General features: G+C 36.6%; 2 protein-coding genes across 2 annotated transcripts; one reads left to right on the top strand and one right to left on the bottom strand.

Annotated features, from left to right (window-relative positions):
• The first annotated feature begins 335 nt into the window (after positions 1-335).
• On the top strand, positions 336-12848 carry LOC120196420 (THUMP domain-containing protein 1 homolog). Its single transcript, XM_039198257.1, has 7 exons — positions 336-474; positions 571-674; positions 1749-2234; positions 2862-3001; positions 3107-3227; positions 12468-12608; positions 12716-12848. Exons 1-7 carry the CDS (start codon positions 387-389, stop codon positions 12797-12799), a joined length of 1164 nt encoding a protein of 387 aa, XP_039054188.1. The 5' UTR covers positions 336-386; the 3' UTR covers positions 12800-12848.
• A 994-nt stretch (positions 12849-13842) lies between these two features.
• LOC120203027 (BTB/POZ domain-containing protein At1g30440-like) lies at positions 13843-18176 on the bottom strand. Its single transcript, XM_039203401.1, has 4 exons — positions 17997-18176; positions 16779-16848; positions 14843-16072; positions 13843-14398 (listed from the first exon to the last, which is right to left on the bottom strand). The coding sequence occupies exons 1-4, from the start codon at positions 18053-18055 to the stop codon at positions 13844-13846; spliced, it is 1914 nt and encodes a 637-aa protein (XP_039059332.1). The 5' UTR covers positions 18056-18176; the 3' UTR covers position 13843.
• Positions 18177-18589: the final 413 nt, after the last annotated feature.

Here is an 18589-nt window from a genome sequence, read left to right on the forward strand (position 1 = left end):
CGATTTTCCAAATTCGCATTGCGATTTACTTATTCGCATTGCGAATTGGGAAAATCGCAACTCGAAATTAGAAAATCGCATTGCGAATCTGGAAACTGATTTGCGATAATGGAGATCGCGTTGCGAATTAGCGATCGCATTGCGATTTTGTTGGTCATTTTGACAAATCCAGAAAAAATTGATTAAAATCGTATATTATATGAGATTTTTGGTCACTGAAGTTATTTTCTCTTATTTTAAAATTTTATTTTTCAAACATAATATTTTTATCCAAAAAATTCTTTTATATAAACCTGATTTTTTAACTCTCTCGAATCGGTCTTTTAAGAGTAGAAATCTTGTTCGAACCTCGAGCCGGAAGTACGAAAGCACTTAAAGAAGCTTCAATGGCTGCCGAAAACAAAGCAAAAGGCAACACTGTGACAGCCAAAGGCAAGAAGAGGAAGCAGTATCTTCCCTACAATGTTAGCCCAAGCTCTCTATTTTACTCTTCACCTCAATATTTTCATTTTTTTGTATTTCTTCACTTTACTTTTTTTCTTTTCTGGAAAACAGAAAGCAGTTAAAAAGAAGGAGCATACCCATTAAGGCCTGGAGTCCAAGGTTTCTTGATCACTTGTGATGGTGGTAGAGAACGCCAAGCTGCTCATGAAGCTATCAATGTTATTGATTCTGTATGTTTTTCTTTTCATATTTCTTATTTTGTAGTTTATTGTTGAACCCTTTTTTTGTTTTTTGTTATTAAATTAATTTCGGATCATTGGTTGATGATTTTCCATCTGGGTATTCGTTTGTAATTCAATTTCCGTTGTTAAATTTTACTTTTTTTTTATTTGCAAATTGATTGCTGAGTTTATTTTCTGGGGTTTGATTAATGTCCAAAGTTGTTTCTGATTTCTTCTTCCCGTATTTGTTTTATTTACTTTCAAACTGTATATTGTTTAATGTTTTGATTGCTCTGATGGAGAGGCATGGTTTTTAGCTGGGGGATTTATACCAGATTAAAATCAGTTAAAGCTTTGATTTTGAACTAATAATGTGAAGTTGAATCTTAGAATCTCATCAGCTTCTATAAATTTATAAATCGTAGGGCTTGAAATGTGATGAAAGTTGTGAGTCTTGTGACATTGCTCTTTAAGCCTTCTTCTTTTCCATACCTTAACTGTGTTCATGGTTCATTTTCTTTTCAAGTGTGTTTTTTTGTTCACGAATTATTATTTAAGACTATGAATCAAAGATTATCTGACTTTCGGCTAAAAAATATTATTTTGATATTATAGATGTTAGGTGTATCCACTTTTCTCACACTGTCTTGCTGCTTTATCCTATTCTCGTCCAATTCTTCCTCTTGCCTTCTCTTTATTCATTATGTTGACTGTAAGTTTACGTTTAATTCATTGATAGGATTGTTTGCATCCAAAGAGTCTTGGTTTTATAATATTCTCCCTTTGATCAGCAATTCCCTGTCATCATCTCCAATCTTTGATTTCTTCTCCTTTTTTTTAAAAAAAAATTATCTTTGAATTGGCTCATGTGAAGTAACTGAGTTCTTATTTTAAAGACCAAATCGGGCTCGTATTTTGGCCCAGTATCTCTGCAACGCCATGTCAACATGAGTACGGTGCCTTAAAATTCTGTCCATGTATATACTGTTTATTCCTATGTTTTAGTTAAGGCAATTGCTAATGCTCCTCTGCTATTCTTTTGTGCATTCACGTTAAGCTTCTGGTTATTTTACTTCCATGCAGTTTTTTGAAGAGATAGTCAATGGAAAGGATTTTGGAGAGGAACCTGCAGTGTCACCAAATAAGCCTCTAAATCAAAAGATTACTTTCTCATATAGTGATGATGAGGAGAAGGGTGATGAGGAACAAGAGGAGGAAGGGCAAGAGGAAGTTGTTAAATCAGATGCTAGTCAAGAAAGTTTAACAAATAAAGATTTGGATCATTCAAATTCAGATGATGTGTGCCATGGAAAGACAGCAGAAGAGACCAATGATAGTCAGAAGGATGGAGAAAATATTGAAAATCAAGTTGATAAGTCGGAGGAGCCACCGGAAAAGAAACAATGCCTTGAAACAGATACATCAAACCAAGTAGATAAGTTGGAGGAGCCATCAGCAAAGAAACAATGTCTTGAAACAGATACATCAAAGAGTGCAACCAGTGAAAAAGAGAAATCTATTGATAAGCTTATTGAAGCTGAGCTCAACGAGCTTGGAGATAAGAGTAAGGTTAGTAAAATACGACTGCTAAAGTTTGTAATTGATTTTGCAGATTAATGGATGCCAGAATGAGGATAGACACGTTTGGGTAAAAAAGAATAAATAATTTTATCTGGATGGCGGCATACCTTTTTGACCTGAGGTTATGTTTTTGACATCTTGCATGAAATGGGGAGAACTAAGGCAATTATATGCTTATTGAAAAAGTAGAAGAAATAAATTAAAAAAATACTTGTACAATATTTTTCTTGTTACTTTTATGTGAATTTAACATAGTATCATAAATGCTAAATGCAAGTAGCCTAAATGAGGTTGTTCCTTCTGTGTTACATTGAGCTTTCTTTACCTATAAAAACTAAAACCTACTAGCTTATTGTATTTAATTTATCAACCTTGTACATGGTTCATCTGATTTTTTTATTTGTTTAGAAATGAAATATTCATATTTTTTTCTGTTTAGTACTTTTTCCTTCCATATTCAGTTCTCTTTTTAGTGTTGAATTTGTCATGCTTTTCTAATGCAATTACTAATCATTCTCTTGTAAACAAATGGGTGATGCTGGCCATTATTGCATCTTTTCTCTTTCTATTTTTTTTTTACATGAACCTTTTTCCCCTTGCATCCTGGTCGAACAGAGGCTGTTCTTCAACCTTGATTCAGGCTGTAATGGTGTTATCTTTGTTCAAATGAGGAAGAGAGATGGAGTTCCTAGTCCCAAAGACATTGCGCAGTATATGATGACGTCCGCTGCATTAACAAGGAAGCACATGTCGAGGTTCATTCTTCACTTGCATGTTATGTTCCATAAACAAAGCACATGCACATGGGAAATGGTGTCTTGGTAGTAGCAAGCTAAAATCTTCTTGTTTCTATGGTTTAGGTTCATTTTAAGAGTCTTACCTATTGAAGTAGCATGCTATTCTTCAGAAGAGGAAATTACTAGAGCAATGAAGCCTCTCATCGAGCAGTATTTTCCAGTGGAGACACAGAATCCTAGGAAGGTACAAAATAGATGAATTCCCATTCTCTTTGTTTTGGTTTTCAAGTCATGAATTTCTTTTAGTGCTTCTAAAAACTGATTTTCCATAAAATACAAGGACGTATATTCAACTTAAGTTATTGAATCCATAGGATGGGAAAGGCTCATTGAATTTAACTTGCTTTCTATAAACATTGTTGTATTTGTACAGAAAAGTTTAAATGTTCTTTAAGCATCTTTGTTATTTGTCTTTGGTTGATCCCATTCAGACATGAATCAAACTTAGATCTGACACAATCCAAATGCATGACTTATATGGAAGCTACACGGTTTAAAGCCATTACTTCTAGTTTTAGCTCAAGGTGGTTGTTTGCTTAAATGTGTGGGGCTTCCTTTTCTTCTTTAGGGAAGGTACAATTTGGACCGGTCAAATCCTTTAAATAGCTGTAGTAGCTGCCAAGTGAGTTTTCACTTGGTGTGAATTTTCCAGGAAATTAGAATGTTCTCAGAAATTGTAAGATTAACTACTATGGATTTAAATCAGTGTTTGATCCATTACAGCTTTCTTGGACTTGATGTCTTGTACCCCCAATTTATCAATAAACTAAGCAGTGAAATGTATTCATGACGAGCCATTCAGCTCATGATTCGCTTTGATATATAAAAGAATAAACTTTCTAGATATTTGAATGCCTTCTTTTAGTTTGCAAGATAGCTAACTTGAACCCATATTTCGATGATTTATTCACTCTATACGGGTCAGGTTTGTTTTGCCAAGTGTTAGAACCGTCTTTCGGTTGAAATATCCGGAATTGGGCTTCGACTTAGGAAAATGAATTAAGAGTCGCCACCGATCATTTTAAAACGATATTTAGGTAGATCGAACACCATCTTACCTGATCTGCGTTTTACCAGCAATATGTCGGGCTCGGGAGTCGGTTACGGTCAAGGAAGGGTTAACACCCTTGAACCGCCCTTTCGGTACCAATTAATTTATCGGTTGTCTTTAATTGTGAAAATTAAGAGTTTAAATTAAAATTTTAAAATCCGATTCAAATTGCTTATCTTTGATTGGTTGAAGTTCTTCTAAAAGAGTAGAAAATGTTAAATAAAATAAAAAAAATATTAAATACATAAAAATGGGAAAAAATAGAAAATAAAAATAAAATAATAAATCGAATGGAAAAAGTAAAAATAATAAAAATAAACAAATCAAAGGGAAAAAAACAAACTGAAACTTAACTATTATGGTACTTGTATGATATATATGTACTAGTAAAAAAAACATTATATGCGTTAACCAATCTCCACTTGCACAAATTTGAAACTTGGATGGTTGATGTGTGATTGTGAAGTGGGGCAAGTGTCATGGTGGTTCGGTCCACAGGTGTAAATGGCGTGATTTGTGAGGCCATAATAATAAACAATGATAAGGGTCATGTGATGGTGCAGAAATAGGACCAAAATAAAATCATTCAAAACTAGAATGGTTTAATGTAGAAACAACCCATGCGTTAAGAAATGCAGTACATATTTAAAATACAAAGAGAAATTAAAAGAGAGCCCACCCTTTTTCTTTTACCAGATTAACACGAGAAGGAGAGAAAGCTTTGCCACCCTCTCGCCGGGAAGGGATAACTGCTTGTCGCCAATCTCCGATGGCCGTTCAACACCAAACTTCAAGGGAAGGTTCGTCTCGATGCTAGGAATTCGGATCCGGCCTTCGTTTTTCCTACTGTTCGTCTCTTTCTCTACCGTGTTTTTTCTTGTCGTGTTTCTTGTATAATTTCCTTGTGCGTTTTGTGTGTCCTCCCAATTTTCATCCCCTCGTACAAGATATTAAAGAAGTGAAAATGGCAACTTATCGAGCAACAGCCAATGAATGAGTGCGGCGAGGAAGCAATTGATCGTTTGGAAGCCACACGAAAGTAACAAAACACGACAAAGGGGTTTTGCACTTTAAAAAAGAGATGGAATGAAAATGAAAATGAAAACCAAAGGTCCCCCCCATTTTTGATGAAATTCCCAGCCTCCTCTCCTCTGTTCCTTGCATGCGTATTTATAGCTTTAGAACTCTATTTTTAGCTCGATTTCTCGAGAGATTTGCGTTTTCTATTTTTAATTTGGTGGTACGACAGAAAGCTCAGAAGATGGTTGCCGTTGGCGTGAAGCGCGAAGACTCTCCAAGAGTTCTCTATCTGGCTTATTGTGGTAGTGAATGGCGGAAGGAGAGAAACCCTAACTCACCTAGGGTTACACATGTGTTGGGCTTTGCTTGTAACGGGCTTTGGGTTTGAGCCTGATACAAAACCAAGCAACATTACTATATGTAAATTTCATATGTAAAAAAATGTATATATAATGTATACAGGTGCATGCACTTAAGTAACTTCATAAATATGCAATGCGTATTCACCATATAATATATGTATATAATATACTATAAATAAGTCATATAATAAATATGGATAAATTATGTAATGTCGGGCGAAAATTAGTGTCTACAGCTGCCCCTCTTTATCTTTTTTCGTGTAACGAAAAATAAGACAAAGACAAAAAGACTCAAATTTTCGTTTAGTGGAGTTGAAAAATTGACTCTGAAAGGATAACTCCCTGTCGAATTGAGTTGTGGATGGCCCTTCCGTCGCGAGGTTGAGTCCATCTCGAAATAATAGAGTTAAAGCCGTAGTTCGGGATTGGAATGTGGCTTCTCGTTTGTAGTCCGTATTAGAAAATATTCGACTGGAAAGTAGTTCTTTCACTCCACCATGTGGTTGACAGGCCCTCGAGCTGAATGAAATCGAACTCGACAATTTTATTGATAGATAGCCCTTCTTGCCTTGGGCTATGCTGTAAATGATATGCCCTCGAAGCTGAGTGTAATCGAACTCGGGGGTCTTTGGCAGATAGCCCTTCTCGACTTGGATATCCTTCGTCGTGAAGTTGAAATCCAATTTAAAGATGAATGTTGCTGGTGAGCATGATTCCCTTCGTCGTGAAGTTGAAACTGTGGATTGCCCCTTCGTCGTTAAGCTGAGCCTGGAATTGGATATCCTTCCTCGTGAAGTTGAAATCCAAGTAAGTTGTATTGTTCCAAGTCCAATATCCTCCGCCGTGAAGTTGAAATTGGCTCTGGGTTTGGGAAATTGTTTATTGACAACCAGCGGTCCCTTCGTCGTGAAGTTGAACTTGCGTTGTCTGGAGTCCAATATCCTTCGCAGTGAAGTTGAAATTGGCTCTGAGTTTGGGAAATTGTTTATTGACAACCAGCGGTCCCTTCGTCGTGAAGTTGAACTTGCGTTGTCTGGAGTCCAATCCTTCGTTGTGAAGTTGAAATTGGCTCTGAAATTGGGAAATTGTTTATTGACAACCAGCGGTCCCTTCGTCGTGAAGTTGAACTTGCGTTGTCTGGAGTCCAATATCCTTCGTTGTGAAGTTGAAATTGGCTCTGAAATTGAGAAGTTGTTTATTGACAACCAGCGGTCCCTTCGTCGTGAAGTTGAACTTACGTTGTCTGGAGTCCAATATCCTTCATTGTGAAGTTGAAATTGGCTCTGAAATTGAGAAGTTGGTTATTGACAACCAGCGGTCCCTTCGTCGTGAAGTTGAACTTGCGTTGTCTGGAGTCCAATATCCTTCTTTGTGAAGTTGAAATTGGCTCTGAAATTGAGAAGTTGTTTATTGACAACCAGCGGTCCCTTCGTCGTGAAGTTGAACTTGCGTTGTCTGGAGTCCAATATCCTTCGTTGTGAAGTTGAAATTGGCTCTGAAATTGAGAAGTTGGTTATTGACAACCAGCGGTCCCTTCGTCGTGAAGTTGAACTTGCGTTGTTTGGAGTCCAATATCCTTCGTTGTGAAGTTGAAATTGGCTCTGAAATTGAGAAGTTGTTTATTGACAACCAGCGGTCCCTTCGTCGTGAAGTTGAACTTGCGTTGTCTGGAGTCCAATATCCTTCGTTGTGAAGTTGAAATTGGGAAATTGTTTATTGACAACCAGCGGTCCCTTCGTCGTGAAGTTGAACTTGCGTTGTCTGGAGTCCAATATCCTTCGTTGTGAAGTTGAAATTGGCTCTGAAATTGAGAAATGGTTTATTGACAACCAGCGGTCCCTTCGTCGTGAAGTTGAACTTGCGTTGTCTGGAGTCCAATATCCTTCGTTGTGAAGTTGAAATTGGGAAGTTATTTATTGACAACCAGCGGTCCCTTCGTCGTGAAGTTAAACTTGTGTTGTCTGGAAGCTGCAAAATTATGCATGCTAAAATGATGGATGTGATGCACCTAGGTATGTCTAAGATGCATGCAATCATGAATGAATTATGATTTATTTCTTGGATGGAGTCTCGTGCTTTGTCTGCCAATCTGGTCCTTGGAATCGATCGTGCCCCATTTGCTTCTCGAGCTTGGGTTTTACAGACATTTCATATCTGAGATTGTTCTGTTTGAAAACGTTTTTCTCCTTTTTCTTGTTTTAGGAGAGAGAAATGATAAAAATGTTGTAAAGTATTGTTCGCAATTGAATCAAATTGTAAATGTGAGTTCAAAAAATATCAAAGGAATCAAGAGCTCTTTTAATGCTTTCAGAGTTACAGCTCTTTGACAAGTGTTCAAATGGATGAGTTGGCTTTAGGTTGGCCTCTTTTCTAAGGTTTTGGTAACCCAAAATGTCATTTTTTTAAAATATTGAAATATGCTTTGGCATTTCATGTGGGTGCGGACATAATGACGCAACTAGAATGACCAATTACTAGACATTTTATTTCGGTCCTCTGAAATCTTCCATTTGTTCAAGCTTTGTAGGCTCATCCAACAAAGGCAGTGCGAAAAATATCGGTCTAAAAATGAAATTCTTGAGTGCTCGTGTGTAGTCGATTATAACAGGTGTTCCTTAACTCCCTTAGTTCAACATTACCGAAAATTTCTTGCTCAGATAAATTTGAATTAATTTTCCATTGTCTGGCTAGCTGAATCCATAAAGTCGGGGCGTTTAACCAATTACTTTAGAGGGACAGCTTAACATTATAATCACTTTTATCAGGTTTAACTGAAGGGTTCATCTCATCACAAAGTCTTCGGCCTGACAAAAGCAGTGGAGCAAACACCGAATTGCCAAGTGTCCGAGCAATGTCATGGTTTGAATACAATCTATTCATAAAGCCAGAGCTTTCGAGTTTCCTCTATAACCAATTGCCTTAGTGGAATAGCCCAGTTTTACAGATTTAATTTCTTAAGATTGTCAAGAAGAACCTGTTATAGTCTAGGTGTTTGTTGAAAATAAAAAATTTCATCTTTAGAGCTCAATTTTCAAGCAACTGACCTAAACTAGATTCACTTACTCGACTATTCAATCTGTGAAGATCATTATCATCACTGAACGTCTTAAATAAAAAGTATAATAATGTCATATGCAAAAGGATGCCCCATGTTGTCCGCACCTTATGAAAGGAAAATGTTATATTGGTTAATTACAAGAGCAGGGTACGGTGTTTGAGTGTATATTCTGGGTAAAGTCAAATTCCTTGTTTTAAATCATGTTACTTCGTCAAAGATATATAACTTTGAACCATTTCAGAGTTTCTTAATTCAGATGATATTCAAAGAATTGCAAGTTTGCAAATGTGATTCATTGTTTAACATCTTTAAAGTAACATAAATTTATTCAAAAGTCCTTACAAAAACTTGAGAAAAAAATGAAAAAACAAATTCAAACAAAATGTCTCAAATGATGAAATGGTCTTCCTCACTTGGATGCCCCCAAGTTGTTGAAGTCGATCCGATTCTTGTTACGTATTTTATGTATGATTCTCTTGATTGTGGAGTAATTCTCGATAGTGCGCCCTGAGACTCCGCTATGATTTTCGCAATGAGCGTTCTCATCATACTACCTGGGGTATGAGGCTTCATGGATTTCTCTGGATATGGTGACACCACTTGTGCGTCAAACAACTGTTGGTAAAGCTCCTTATATGTCATAGAATCAAAATGTTCTCATTTTTTATGAGACTTGTGAATGTAAAAAAAATGAAAAATAATGCGAATGTAAAGAAAAATAACAAAATGCACAATATGTCTGAATGCATGATGCATGAAATGTTCGAGGCATTGATCCAAAAAATGTACCTGTTATTATAAATAATCCTTATTGGGGCAAAAGTGTTACGTCTTAAGAGACAAAAATATTTTGAAGGCATATACCCCGAACAGCTTCTGATAGGTTGACTAGTCTTATGCCTTCGTCTGTCACCGGTTGAATACCCTGTCAAACCTATCTGGCTCCTTTGGCTAAAATGTGCAAATAACGAGCTGCTTGCCCCCAAAAGGTCTCGAAGGACTGCATCGTCGGCTTTCACTCTATGTCGAGCTTGTTCCAAACGAAAGTGCCATCGGAGCCCTCCACCCAAAGTTTATCGATTTGTTTCTAGAATTTATCAATAATGATCTCCAGCTTAGCTAGGGTTTCGCCATCTTGATCTCGCAGTTTTCGAAAGGACTCTCCGGGTCAGTAACATTTTCCTCGTCTTGCCTCTGTACCCTTTGCCTCCGAGTGTTCTTTGACCACGGCTGGGCTTCTGAGCCTTTTATATCTTTGTATTATAATCTTTTTGTCCATTAATGTAGATTATTCATGTTTAACAAACACATTTTTGGTGGATCAATACCTCGTTTTAAATGATGCGAATGATGAAAACAAAATGAAATAAAACAAAAAATAAAAGGGGTTAGTGAGGTAAATCAAAATAAAAAAAATAAAAAATCCTACCACACATGATAATCTACCCGAACATGCTTAATATTCCTATACATACATGATTTCTATCCCGCATGATAATTTCAAACAAATCCTAGCCGCATATTTATCTAGTTCGCATGCTTTGAACAGAAAATAAAGCAGGAAACAAAGCATCCTAGGGTTTGGAATGAGGTCTTGGGGTGGGCTCTAATTCCCTGTACTCTCCCGGTTTAGGTTCTAAAAAGGTACTCGAGTTCTCATTGCCGGTGCCCCATTGGGCTTGCCAGACCCTTAGTCCTAAGCCTATTACAAGCTTGTGTGGACTAAGTTAAACTCGAGAGGACACATTCCCTTATGCCCACACGGTGAATAAATTCACACGAAGACATAAGGTATATGAATCCCGAAGGCTACTTGCTAGGCATATGCGGTAAATAAATTCACACGAATGCGTCGCTTTCACCCCCACTTAAAACGGGTTCGGAGCTCGGGTTTAGAGCTTAGAGATGACAATTTTGAAAAAATCTGAAATCATTAAAAAAAAACGTCAGTACAACTATTTATTTGAAACAAAATAATCAAAGATAAATAATTGGAATCGATTAATAAATTAAAATTAAAATTTAACATTTTCGCATAAAAGGACAACCGAAAATTAATTTCGGCCTGACTCACTTACTTATCCCCAGCAGAGTCGCCAAGCTGTCGGAACCGTCTTTCGGTTGAAATATCCGGAATTGGGCTTCGACTTAGGAAAATGAATTAAGAGTCGCCACCGATCATTTTAAAACGATATTTAGGTAGATCGAACACCATCTTACCTGATCTGCGTTTTACCAGCAATATGTCGGGCTCGGGAGTCGGTTACGGTCAAGGAAGGGTTAACACCCTTGAACCGCCCTTTCGGTACCAATTAATTTATCGGTTGTCTTTAATTGTGAAAATTAAGAGTTTAAATTAAAATTTTAAAATCCGATTCAAATTGCTTATCTTTGATTGGTTGAAGTTCTTCTAAAAGAGTAGAAAATGTTAAATAAAATAAAAAAAATATTAAAAAAATATTAAATACATAAAAATGGGAAAAAATAGAAAATAAAAATAAAATAATAAATCGAATGGAAAAAGTAAAAATAATAAAAATAAACAAATCAAAGGGAAAAAAACAAACTGAAACTTAACTATTATGGTACTTGTATGATATATATATGTACTAGTAAAAAAAACATTATATGCGTTAACCAATCTCCACTTGCACAAATTTGAAACTTGGATGGTTGATGTGTGATTGTGAAGTGGGGCAAGTGTCATGGTGGTTCGGTCCACAGGTGTAAATGGCGTGATTTGTGAGGCCATAATAATAAACAATGATAAGGGTCATGTGATGGTGCAGAAATAGGACCAAAATAAAATCATTCAAAACTAGAATGGTTTAATGTAGAAACAACCCATGCGTTAAGAAATGCAGTACATATTTAAAATACAAAGAGAAATTAAAAGAGAGCCCACCCTTTTTCTTTTACCAGATTAACACGAGAAGGAGAGAAAGCTTTGCCACCCTCTCGCCGGGAAGGGATAACCGCTTGTCGCCAATCTCCGATGGCCGTTCAACACCAAACTTCAAGGGAAGGTTCGTCTCGATGCTAGGAATTCGGATCCGGCCTTCGTTTTTCCTACTGTTCGTCTCTTTCTCTACCGTGTTTTTTCTTGTCGTGTTTCTTGTATAATTTCCTTGTGCGTTTTGTGTGTCCTCCCAATTTTCATCCCCTCGTACAAGATATTAAAGAAGTGAAAATGGCAACTTATCGAGCAACAGCCAATGAATGAGTGCGGCGAGGAAGCAATTGATCGTTTGGAAGCCACACGAAAGTAACAAAACACGACAAAGGGGTTTTGCACTTTAAAAAAGAGATGGAATGAAAATGAAAATGAAAACCAAAGGTCCCCCCATTTTTGATGAAATTCCTAGCCTCCTCTCCTCTGTTCCTTGCATGCGTATTTATAGCTTTAGAACACTATTTTTAGCTCGATTTCTCAAGAGATTTGCGTTTTCTATTTTTAATTTGGTGGTACGACAGAAAGCTCAGAAGATGGTTGCCGTTGGCGTGAAGCGCTCTCCAAGAGTTCTCTATCTGGCTTATTGTGGCAGTGAATGGCAGAAGGAGAGAAACCCTAACTCACCTAGGGTTACACATGTGTTGGGCTTTGCTTGTAACGGGCTTTGGGTTTGAGCCTGATACAAAACCAAGCAACATTACTATATGTAAATTTCATATGTAAAAAAATGTATATATAATGTATACAGGTGCATGCACTTAAGTAACTTCATAAATATGCAATGCGTATTCACCATATAATATATGTATATAATATACTATAAATAAGTCATATAATAAATATGGATAAATTATGTAATGTCGGGCGAAAATTAGTGTCTACACCAAGGACCCTGCATGAATAAATGACAGCATGGCTTTGGTTTAATCAAATTCAGAATGTATAATATGTGATGGGATTGTAACTTTTATTCACTGCAGTTTGCTGTACTATATGAGGCACGTGCAAATTCTGGTACTGACAGGATGAAAATTATAAATGCCGTTGCGAAGGCTGTACCTGCACCCCACAAAGTTGATCTTAGCAATCCTGACACAACTATTGTAGTTGAAATTGTGAAGGTGAGTACATTATATATCGACTAGAATATGAACTCTTGTTTTGGCACATTTGCTCTTTGAGAAAGATCACTTAATCCGGCTTTCCACTTCATTTTTTGGGGTTTCAGACAATCTGCTTGATTGGGGTTGTCGAGAAATACAAGGAGTTGGCGAAGTATAACCTGAGGCAACTTACATCACCAAAGCAATAAAGAATATAGATGCTGCTGCTTCCATTACTGGAGCTTCAAGCTGCACTTTGGAAAAACCTGTTAGCTGGCTGGCTTTCTTGCCCAAGTAAGTTAGGTTAAATAGTTTCAGAGTTAGAAAAAGAAACATTTTTTTATTGCCAAATAAGTGGGTTTTGAATCATCCTTTATTTCAATTCCCTGTTGTTAGCGTATTTCTATTTAAGAAGTCCATTAGATATGGTTGTAATTGAACCAAGATTGAACGAACAGGCCTCTGTCTAAATCGTGCTCGGTTAAAATTTTAAAATTATGTTTGTGCTCATTTATTTAAAAAGCACGCGTATTTATTTATTTAAAATTATGTATCCGTGTTAGTTTGTTTAATGTTCGTAAACAAGCTTATATAGCGTTCACTAACATTACGTAGCCGTGTTAGTTTGTTTAATGTTCGTAAACAAGCTCATTTAGTGTTCACTAACATCTTAGCATATTGATGAACAAACTAAATATGTTTGTGAATATGTTCATAAGCACATACTTGAATATGTTCGTGAACAACTAAAAAAATCTATTGCTTAATAATGAATAATTAACCGGAAATAAACATTATATTTTAGATTTAATAATCCAACCTAAATGATAATAATTATATAAGAAATAGATGTACAAATATAAATATTTATAAGTATATTTTATAAAAGATATCAATTTAAATAATTAATTTGTTAATGGTAATAAATGTAAGCATAAGTCATTCATTTATAATCCTACCTTTAAATTATTAAAAACATTTAACTGAAAAATTTAAGCATGCTATTCATCCATGATAATGATCATCTTTTTATTTCAGTGGTGCTTAATAACCTGAGAGTATACATGCGTTATAAACGGAAAAGGTACATGAATGGGAAAAAGAATTACATTTTCTACCATCATCTCCATGTAGTACATACATGAACAGTTACAGTGGGATCAAAGGAGGGAAGCTATGGTTTATAGCCAAGTTTAAAGGTACAACTAAACAACAATGATATCAAGCAAGAAAAATCACTGTGATTGATTGCATTATTCATCTTTACTTGAGTTCTTTTTGTGCTTTCCTTTCATGTCCTTCACTTTCTCAATCTGTCCACTTCCATTCTTCTGGTTGTTTATCGAATCCTCTTGTGCACTGCACATTTGAGACTTCAACTTGAATCCGAATTTCTTCGATACATTTCCCCAAGTGCTAGATGAACCCTTCACCCGCCCTAGCTTCTCGATTTCTTCCCTCATGTTCGAGCATTCTTTCTCGAGCTCGGAAACCCGCATTCTCATATTATCCATGCCTACCTTCAAAACCTGATTTTCTCTCACAGCTGAGGTCCACCCACCTCCATCAGTTGACCCTGCGAACCCGCTTCTTAACTGTCGCGATCCATCAAGATTATCCGAGACCAAAAAGCAACCCGCGATTGAAGTCCTAAGCTGAAGCTGTTCAAAGAACAGGACTTGGACAACTATTCTCAGTGGCAGTCTCTCATTTTGTGCAGCATGGGTACAGGCTTCCAAGGAGAGCTTCTGGCAGTCCATCAGCCGGCATAGTTGTTCTCTGTCAGATTCCAACAACCATGGATGTGACTGCAAGTTTGATAAGCATAGGAGAAAGTTAACGTTTTAAAACAATTGTAGCAATGAAGAATTTCAAGAATTTTTTCTTGCATCCTTCTTTAAGATGCAACGATTGATTTTAAGAACAAGATATTAGCTCCTATAAGATCGGGCTTTTCAGCCGGTTAACTTTGTAGACAAGAGGAGCAATTTACGTTAAAATGCCAAATAAAATGACTCAGTCAAAGAATAGACAAAGGAAACAACTTGCATTTGAGCTCTTATATCTCTTTAAATAATGAAAGAATTCCAATTTCCAACCTAATTTAAAGCTACCTGATCATTCTCGAAACATCTTAAAAGGGCCTCTAAACTCAACTTGGATAGAGGTCAAAACGTAACTCGCGTAATATTTGCAGCATAAAAAACGAAGAAAACAACATAATTAGCAATTATGTGCGGTAAGGATAGTACCTTGAGATAAATGTCTATAGCACGATATAGACCATCATCTAACGGCCGGGCATAGTCGGGAACTGAAGCAGCAAGAGCCTGAAACTTGGGGAGCTTCAAATGAACATCAGGGGCAACCTCCGCCAGGTACCCATCAATTAGCTTGGCTACCATTGTAATTGGTGTTAATGACGGTGAGCCAATAATCTGACCATCATCAGCCGAACATGGAGAGGCTCCACCAGTGATTTGGTCCATGGCAAGAAAATGTTCAAGAATTCGCTGCACACAGTCCACATTGTAAAGTGTTTCCATGGAATAAGAGAAATTAGGCATCAATAAATCTTCCAAGGTTGCTTTATCAAGCTGCAACCCGATCCTTTTCTCAAAGTTAGATAAACAAGATGGGCTTGCTCGGAGAATCATTGCAGTCCGAAGCAGTCCAAACAAAATCTTGGATGGGACAAGACCTTTCTGAATAGGAAGCAAACTGTCAATCTCCTCCAGCAAAATCTTTTGATCTTCTTCCGATAGAGGAGCCCCTAAGGCCACAGGTGCAAGACAGGCACTAGAGTTAGAATCATTAGCACCCTGACGCCTGATCAAACCAGGTAGATACTTTTTCGCATAAAAAGCAAGTGAGCCGGCAATTATCTCCTCTCTGATACAACGAGCCTCCATTGCTGAAATCAATCTCTTATAGAGAGACAAACTTAAATTCGACGCATCCTCATACCACCAGTCCAAACTTGTATTTTTTGGTTTGGCCCCTGTACTTATCCCATTCCACAACAAACTTCCACCAGGGCTCTGCATAGGACCACCATGTTCCATTATGGGCCACCCAAATACGTTGGGATCAGTAGATGCCATTGTGGCTAACGATTCGATGCACCTTTTTGTAATATTCAGTTCATCAGCATAAGAGAGAATATCATCACATGTTTGAAGTGCTTTGAGAGAATCTTTCCAATTTCGAAGGACTACTTGAGTAAGAAAGGTTTCAGTCTGCACAATAAGATTACCTTCCCCGTAGTCCTCAGTCATTTCTAGATGCTCAGCAGCACATCGAAGGTACACAACATTTGAGGCAGTGAGTTCATGTTTCACCCCATAGCAGAACTTCGCCACAAGTTCAAAAGTTTTGGGCCCCCCAGGAATGTCACGGATGCATATGGAACATTTTTCTTCTTCGTCAGATGCTTCTGCGATTAATCTTTCCATAACCCCACTTCTAGAGAGTAAAGGGAACTGCACAAGAGTAAGAATAAAAAAACGTATGGTTATTTGATTAGACACTTCATTTAACCATGCATATCGCTAAGAGTACATGTTCATGCAAGTTCACTCAAGAGAAATCAATAGATGACGCCTTAGAAAGATGGTGTGCGGCACGGGAATGAATTTTCTATCTTTATTTTGCGGAAAGCAGTAAAATGAGCGAAAAGACTTTATAAACATACAAATTCAACAAATTTGTAAGCTAAAAAATTAACCAAAGCAAGATCAACATAAATAAATCACACACAAGAGGCAAAATTTAAAGTTGTTCGGCTCTGTCTACATCCACCGATGAGAGAAGAAAAAAATCCACTATAATAATAGATAACAAAGAGTTCAAATACATGGAATTTACTTCATCCCAAACACTCGACACGTTTCACAAACCCCGTATATTACCAAAAACTCTTTCAACATCCATCTCTCAAATAGAGACCTCAAAAGGAACATATATGCAATAATTCTCTCTCACGGTTCAAAGTTTAAGACATTCTCTATATTTATAGAGCCAAATACTTGGTCACCAAGAAACCTTATTTCATACGAATATTTAGTTAAATAAACTTGATCACCAAATAATCTTCAACTACTACAATTACACCAATATTCAACTCAATTACCAAATATAATTTGAGTCGATACATAACAACAATATGCATGATGAAGGGAAAATTACCTTGTGAAGATGAAAGGACATTTCTCCAATTTCAACAACAATGTCACTAGGAAGTCCAGTTGTGCAGAACCTATAATATAACATGCATATAAGCTCAACACAAAGAGAATTATAACAACAATTTCACATGCTTAGGGAGATGCAGGGTGCTTAGAATCAAACCAAAGAAGTTTGGTCCCATATTATAAAATATTCGTATTTCGTACGTACTACAAAGAACTCATCATTCATCATAAATAAAAATGTGCAACCATATGAAATGGTACCATCTACTATACAGATGAAACACTAATAACCTAATCTCAATGATCATTAACACAACATCCTACATGACAAGTCCATCTCGTCCAAATCTCGGGATTCCACATTTGCAATCACTAGGATAAGAAATAATACCGTTTTTTTTCATTTTGTTTGATTCCATCATTGTTAACAAGCTTCCAGCATTGGTAAAAAGTGAAAAGGAATATTAACACTGAAAACAGACATGATATTAAACGGGGAAAATATAGATGATCTTATCTAATCTTAGTACTATTAAACTAAACATGATATTAAACCATCATAGCCTGGTATTCACCCAAGTCACTTATTCTATCATAGTTCACAAAATGCATCAAATAACATTCTAGAGGTAAGCATAAGAAATATAAACAAAAAGGATAGCATATAGGTTTAGCGCAGGTTCAAGATAGACGTCCTGCCATTCTATTGATCATTTAACTAGTACATCCACATGACAACTTCAATCATAACTGCTATATGTTAAAGTGTTTAAGAGTCTAAACAAATTTTTCTCAAAATAACAAGTTGGTTGAAGACGGATAAGCTACTCATCTTCTGCAAATCGAAGCTTTAATGAAGTGCATTACTTCAATTTCAACCAAAAAACAAAGGGCGATGGCATAATGCAAGTCTATTTACCAAATACTAACTTCACAGAGTTAAAACTAGACAACTGTTTAGCAGTATTTGCAGCAACCAAATGAATTACTAAGCAATCTAAGTGGCTGTAGCATGAAAACTCAAGTTTCAGACAAGTAATATGAAACCAAAAACTAGTTTGGTTGCTCAAATCCACCATCAAAAGCTAAAATGAAAGAAAGAGAGCACAACTGACACATCCAGAAGATTAAAACTAAGTAAAGCAAAACAAAACATCTCACAATAGTCAATGACAGAACATATGTAATATAATTGCAGAGATCAATTACATACCAAGCCTGCCCTTGTCTTTGAAACGCATCAGTTTTGGATCCAAGCTTCACGCAAGCCATTGTCTCACCTTGAAAAGACAGATGCTTTAACCCAATTTTACTCGAGTGCTCAAGCCAGTTCTTTCCCAAAAGGCCAAACCTTGAAATTTAACCCAAATGTAGCTTCTTCTTCAACATGTAAATCAAAGAAAACCCACTAAAAAATCAGGTAAAAAAAAACTTGCTTCAACTTGAAAGACACCTCCAAATCCCTGCCTAACACCAGAGAATCTCCAAATCAGACACCGAATGGGGGTTGTTCGTTTAGGTCAACTTCTCAAAAAACAAAAAACAAAAAACCCAACAGCCCAAAATGAATAATATAAGCCCCCTGAAAACACTCGCCAACAAAATTCCAAAGTTTGGAAAAACAGAAGGACCAAGAACACTACTCAATGCCCCTTTAGAAATAGCATTAAAGCGAAAAAGAAGAGCTCTGTCACTGTGACTGTGAGATACTGTTTTTTAGTGACTTCTTTTTTATTGGTTATACCCCCATGGAAACGATAATAATTCATTGCCTTTGAAAGCTTTTCAAAGCCATAATGATGATTT

This window comes from Hibiscus syriacus, unplaced genomic scaffold, assembly GCF_006381635.1.
Source record: "Hibiscus syriacus cultivar Baekdansim isolate YM2019G1 unplaced genomic scaffold, ASM638163v2 tig00000340_pilon, whole genome shotgun sequence".
In the NCBI taxonomy this organism is placed as follows: domain Eukaryota; kingdom Viridiplantae; phylum Streptophyta; class Magnoliopsida; order Malvales; family Malvaceae; genus Hibiscus; species Hibiscus syriacus.

What these genes read in the sequence shown, in the direction of transcription:
- LOC120196420 (XM_039198257.1), top strand. Translation starts at nt 387, where the DNA reads ATGGCTGCCGAAAACAAAGCAAAAGGCAACACTGTGACAGCCAAAGGC. An exon ending in CTATCAATGTTATTGATTCT is followed by an intron (nt 675 to 1,748) that starts GTATGTTTTTCT and finishes ACTTCCATGCAG; the next exon opens with TTTTTTGAAGAGATAGTCAA. An exon ending in AGACACAGAATCCTAGGAAG is followed by an intron (nt 3,228 to 12,467) that starts GTACAAAATAGA and finishes TATTCACTGCAG; the next exon opens with TTTGCTGTACTATATGAGGC.
- LOC120203027 (XM_039203401.1), bottom strand. Translation starts at nt 18,055, where the DNA reads ATGGCTTGCGTGAAGCTTGGATCCAAAACTGATGCGTTTCAAAGACAA. An exon ending in TGTCCTTTCATCTTCACAAG is followed by an intron (nt 16,073 to 16,778) that starts GTAATTTTCCCT and finishes ACTCTTGTGCAG; the next exon opens with TTCCCTTTACTCTCTAGAAG. An exon ending in CTATAGACATTTATCTCAAG is followed by an intron (nt 14,399 to 14,842) that starts GTACTATCCTTA and finishes TCAAACTTGCAG; the next exon opens with TCACATCCATGGTTGTTGGA.